General features: G+C 50.1%; 1 protein-coding gene across 1 annotated transcript in view; it reads right to left on the bottom strand.

Annotated features, from left to right (window-relative positions):
* Nucleotides 1-5,724, bottom strand: part of PLXNC1 (plexin C1) — a 74,659-nt gene extending 68,935 nt beyond the window's left edge. Inside the window, exon 1 of the mRNA XM_063322796.1 lies at nt 4,524-5,724. Within this exon, the coding sequence (XP_063178866.1) occupies nt 4,524-5,489 (966 nt within the window). The 5' untranslated portion in view covers nt 5,490-5,724. The remainder of the gene's footprint in view (nt 1-4,523) is intronic.
* Nucleotides 5,725-6,000: the final 276 nt, after the last annotated feature.

Here is a 6,000-nt window from a genome sequence, read left to right on the forward strand (position 1 = left end):
CCATGAATCATTTTGGAATTAGTTACCACACAAATTCAAATGTCATTCCTGCAAATTAATGGCCATGATTAAACTGATGTGACTCTGTTGACTTCAAAATCTAATTTCAGTAGCGCTTATACCAGCTAGGATTTGTCCTAGGATTCCAAATTATGCTGGATAAATTAAGGGGCATATACCAACCCACATATTTATCACCCACTGAAAAATGCAAAAATTCAAAGAACAGACTGTTACATATCTTTACTTGCATTAAATACCAGATGAAAATCCAAGCAAGATAGCTTAGCATTCAGTAGCTATCACAGCTACTTAGCCTTTGCACATCATAAAATAAATACCTCAATATAAACTACATCAACTTCTCTCTGTCTTACAGATATACGCCTAACATATTTTTGGATTTTCTCCATGAAAAACTGTAGAATCCTTTTCTTCCCATGCAACATTTTTTAATGGCAAATCTCATTTTCAGATCTGTCATTGTGGTTAGGTAACATCCTACAACTCTCTTCTGTTGATGTTTTCTAATTTGGGCGGTTCTTCAACTCTCTGCGTGGCTGTGACCACAAGATCCTGGGATCTCCGGGAGAGATCTGAGACTCTAGTAGCTCCTGTTCAGCCACGGAACAACAGAAGGAAAGGCCTTCTTAAAGCTCACTAGCTACTGGAACAAGTTTGTGACAAATTCCAACATTCCTCCTATGTACTGGCTACAGAGCTTCGATTTCCTAATTGTGATCCACCAAAAATGTTTGTTAGTGTTCAGTCAGGTTTCTGAAAAGAAAAGGAGAATGAGATTTGGCAAACTCACAGATATTAACTACAGAAATTGTGAAGAAGATGTGCTTTCGTACATGCAGGTTATGCTAGCGAGTCCATTAACGCATATACCTCGACAGCGTGTATACGCAGATATAATCCAAACTAAGAGACACGTGGATCAGAATAAAACAATCTGAATGTAAAACTGCAAAATGTTTTCAGAGTAGTTTCATCCAAGACACTACTTGCCTCTTGCTAGTTAGAGATCATGTTTCTGGGAATCCAATATCATACATGTCCAGAATAAACACATACAACTAGGACAAAATGCTTTGTGCACACTACCGCACAAAACAAAACCAGAATTAGCTAGTTCTCATAAAAAGGAATTCCCAGAATTTGCAGCAGTCACTTAATTTTTGATAAAGTTGGTAAGCAAGGATCTTAAAAATTACTAATTTTGAATGACAGACTCAAATCCATCATTAAAACATAATGCAAACGTCAACTTTGGCCTAAGTAGCAATGCAAGGCTAAAGAGATTACACGCCTACAATGAGATCCTACAGGATGCGGAGCAATTTGGTTCCAATCCAGTGAAGTACTCAAGTTCATGCCTAACTTCAAATGCATGGGCAGTTCCCTTGCCGATGATGGAACTACTTATATGCCCAATGTTAAATATGCCCTTAAGTGCTTTACTGGGTTAGGGCCAGAAAGCTCAGTACCTTACAGGAATGAGTTCAGAGTAGAACATGCAGCAGTAGTATAGCAGGGAATTCAGGACCACAAATACCTCAGGCTAAGTCCCTCTTGCAGCGTACTATTGAGAAGCACGGTGCCAACACAGCGCATATACAAGCAGCTGTGTGAGTGCAGACAGGTAAGAGTATGTCTTGCCTAAAGGTAACCAGAATAATGACAGAAATCTAAAGAATGACAAGATCAAAAGGAAAACAAACTGACACTACTCCCTAATGTATAGTCTTAACTATAAATTGCATTCCTGTAGTGAAAAAATTTGATTTTCCATTCCTACATAAACTGACAGTCCGTGGCCATGATCTGTGTACCTCATCACATCACACCAGAGCTCCAGAATTCAACCATACCCAGCAAAGAAGACTAAGACCCGCAGCACCCTGCAACACATGGCATCTGCAGTGCAAAAGTCAGGCTGACATTCAGCATGGTCCACCCACCACAAACACCGTACAAGTCTTGCACTCCCGGCAATCACAATGCTGCAACACATTCATTTCCTCAGTACCAACACCGCCTTTAAAAGACTGGGCTTTAAGGCACATGTTAAGTACTGTTGCTTGCTGCCATTCCTACACATTGTACTGCAACGTACCCGTGACGGCTCTGTGCTACCAGGCACTCCTTTCTGGCCAGAGCCACTGCTAGCTATAGCACACACTTCTCCCACACGCTGCGCACCATCTTCCTGCCAGTTCTGAAGCCCGCACACGCTTCTGAGCCCAAGAGCACGTTCCACATTTGCAGGGATTCCCATGATTTGGTGAGAGACAGTAGAAGGATCTGGACTAAAACAACCCAGAAGCAGCAGCATATGGGCCTGTCATCTCCAAACCTACTCTGCAATAGACTAGCCTAACCTTCTGTAGTATAAAAAACATATTAAAGCTGAACTACATGCATTTATTTCTATGTTTATACATCATAAGCACATATAATTAGCTTAAAAAGGGAGCATAATTAGACATGTAATGTTACAGGTCATATTACTACACAACACCCAGATGTCCTGCTATCTCACAAAATATTAAAATACCACTTTCCTGTCGGTGGTAAACTGTATTTATTGTTGTGCCAAAATATCACAATTAATAACATCGCCATACTTAGGGACATAATGTTAAGCAAACAATCTTTCTAATAATTTTTGAAGTTGGGATTCTTCAGCATTGTACCCAAATATAATCTACGTTTCCAGGAGGGACAAGCCTGCTGGGACATGAAAGTAACTTTGGAGTCACGGCAGTCTGATGTGAATCAGATCGATCCTTAAACAAGTGGATTGTTGATTTTTCATATTCAGGTAATGGGAGGCAATGGGGACGGGGGATTGAGAAGAACACCAGTCAGACAGAAATACCCGCCTGACCTTACCTGCATTATGTTACCCTATGAAATCCATGAGACTTTTCTGGAGTTTCTAGTGTGGGGCTTTGGAAAGTGTTTATAAACGATCTGCTGCCCGGAGAGGCTTCCTTTTTTTTTTCTTTTGCTTTGCAGGCTCAAAAGGCACCTCGCAAAGAAACCCCATGAGTAATTAGGAATAACGAATACAAATTAAAGATCCAACTAGCAAATAGACTTCAAATTCATTCAGCAAGTTTGCCTTGCGAGAGCACAGAAATCACGCAGTAAGCTATAAACTGGCACTGGAAATCAAAGGATTGGCTCCAGCTCTGTGGCGAGAGTTTCACTATTTACTTCAGCACAGTTGTTTCACCCACATATGGGGTTCTCATTTGTAACTACATCCTCTAACACTGGCAATAGTCTCTCAACTCAGCAGGCAGACAGGCAGACTGAATCACACGATCCCTCCAGTAGTCTGCATTGGGAAGAATCTCAGCACTGCACTCTGCTACAGGATGGATTTGGGAAGCCAAGGAACGACAGTAAATTTACTGCACTTCTTTCAAGAATTTTCCAACAAACTCCCATCATAACACAGCAAGGATTCAGGGATTAAGCTGCAAAGTCCCTGGATGGTGAGGGAGCTGCAGGAGGCCAGGGCTTGCTTTATGATGGCTTGCTCGATCCCCTACAGTTGGCCCTGATACTTTTCAGCATTGCTCCTTTTGCCACAGCTCTGAAAAGACTTCTAAGTGTGACTTAAAAGCACGGAAGGGCCTTACAAAAGCACCTTCTTCTCCTGAATTACATTTTTAGCTTCTTGAATTTCGTTTTTAGTTCATTTCTTTACTAGCTACCGAGGCCACAGCAAAGCTGGTAGCTTTGCCCACCCTGTCCTCCATGTGCACAGCTCACCCTCAAAAGGAGGAAGGAGCTGAAGAGAGAGTGTTAGAGAAGTAGGTGACCAGGGGATCTCCATGGGATACCACTGCCTGTGAAAACGTAACCACTGCAACAACAAAGACATATCGCCTATTGCCGTCTGCTGAGCGTACAGTTTTGGGGGGGGGGGGGTAGGGTGGCTGTGAGCCCTCTCAAGAAAGGCCAATCCTGGGAGGTTTGGGAAAGTCCTACCACCGAACTAGCAACCATAAATAACTAGTGAGCAATGTGGATAATAACGCACACAGCCCAGTGCACAGGAGTCAATTTGATGGGCTTTTTTTAATTTCTGATGTAGCTGCAACGACATGAGATGTGAATGCACAGAATAAGGAGGGAGATGCTTTATCTAGGCTGTACAGAAAATACAATGAAGTACGACTAATCCTTGTCAGAAAAGGGTGAGTGAGGAGCCTGAGACTCAGGCCTGACCCGGGATGCCCTCAGAGATGTCTTTCCCAAAATGTAGGTGGGAAGGACACTCCAGCATCTGGTAAAGGGTCAGCTTTTTAGAAATCTTTAAGGTTGATGGAGCCAGGGCTGATGCACAAAGCCTGGAGCGGCTCTGAAGTTCCCTGTGAACTTCACGTGCCATCAGGTCAGGGACACCCCACCAGTCAGGCACAGTGACACCAGCCACAACAACAACAGTGTCAACAACAGCGTGCAGGACGAAAGCTTAGCAAAACGATGCCTAGACTTACACAGCTGTTCCCGGTTATGCTGAAGTGCGTGAATGCACAGGCTTGCTCCTTCATCTCCTCCATCCCAAAGATGCAGACGGCAGTGTCGTTCCAGGCCTTTTCGTTCAAGGCCTCGGGGTCGCGGCTGCGGCGGAAAACACCCACCCACCAGCCCCACTTGCCCTGGCTGACAAGGCTGGAGGAAACGATGAGGTTCCTGCAACCACACTCCAAATACACGTGCCCTTTCAAAGAAAGGCCACCCTCTGAGGGGCGCAGCTGGTGCAGGACAGCCATGCTGGGTGGCTCCGTGTTGTTGGCCTGCCTGGCCTTTAACGTGTAGTAGGGAAAGAAGAAGTGATCCCCCCACTGGAGAGCGTCGACGAAGTGCAAAGGCTCCTTCTTGCGCTTGATGATGCCCAGCTCCTCCTTGGACACCAGGTCAACCACGCTGCGCACCGTGATGACAGTCGCTTCATCCGACTGGGAGGGCTCACAGTCCAGACGGTTCCTGTAGGGGCGAGCCGAGTAGGTGGCCGCCACAGCCAGGTACCAGGTGTCGGCCAGCTGGAAGATGACGCCAGCGGTGGAACCGTCGGGCAGGCAGCTGACCACCTCGCTGCGGTTCAGGCGCTGCCGGTAGCTCGGCTGCTCCCACACCTCGCAGGTGCCGGCCTTCTCGGTCCAGCCGGCCAGCACGACGCCCACCCCGCCGGCCTCCTCGTAGGGCAGCAGCAGGTTGCTGCGCACGCCGGGGGGCTCCCCGCAGCCCTGCTCCGCCGTCGCCGGCACCACACGGCGTCGGAGCCGCAGCTCGGGCCACAGCTCATAGAGGCAGCTGCCGCCCGCCACCAGCACGCCGCGGCCGCTCACCTCGATGTTGTCGATGCGGGCCCCCGGCAGCTCGAAGCTCTGGGGGCCGCCGGCGCCCGCCAGCGCCGCCAGCAGGGGCAGCGCCCAGCTGAGGGCGGGCGGCGGCGCCGCCATGGGCGCGGGCTCGGCTCGGCGCCGCGGGGCGCCTCAGGCGGCGGCGGCGGGCGGCGGGCGCTGCTGCGCCATGCTGCGCGGAGGGGCCGGGCGCGCTGCCTCTGCCGCCGCCGCCGCTTCTCCCTCCGCCGCGGCCGGGCGGCGAGTTCCTCTTTCGGGGCGGGGAGGAGGAGGAGGAGGGAGGAGAAGGAGGGGGTTGCCTGTACGAGAGAGGTGGGCCGGGCTCCTCCGGGAGGGCTGCCGAGCCACCTCTCCGCCGTGCGCCGCCGCTCCCCCTCCGCCCCCCGGCCCCGCCGGCCCGCCTCGCCGCGGACGGGGGGCGGCGGCGGCGGCGGCGCAGGAGCCCACCTTGGCCGCTGGGGCTGGGGCTGGGAGCGGCCCCTTCGCCGCGGCGTGGCGGGACGCGGAAGGGGGTCGAGAGCCGCCTCGCCTCAGGCGGGCCACCTCGCCTGGCCGCCGGCTGGGGCAGCCGCGCCCTCCGCGCCTCCCCCGCTGGCGCCCCCAGCGCCCC

Source organism: Chroicocephalus ridibundus, chromosome 1 (genome assembly GCF_963924245.1).
Source record: "Chroicocephalus ridibundus chromosome 1, bChrRid1.1, whole genome shotgun sequence".
Taxonomy (NCBI): domain Eukaryota; kingdom Metazoa; phylum Chordata; class Aves; order Charadriiformes; family Laridae; genus Chroicocephalus; species Chroicocephalus ridibundus.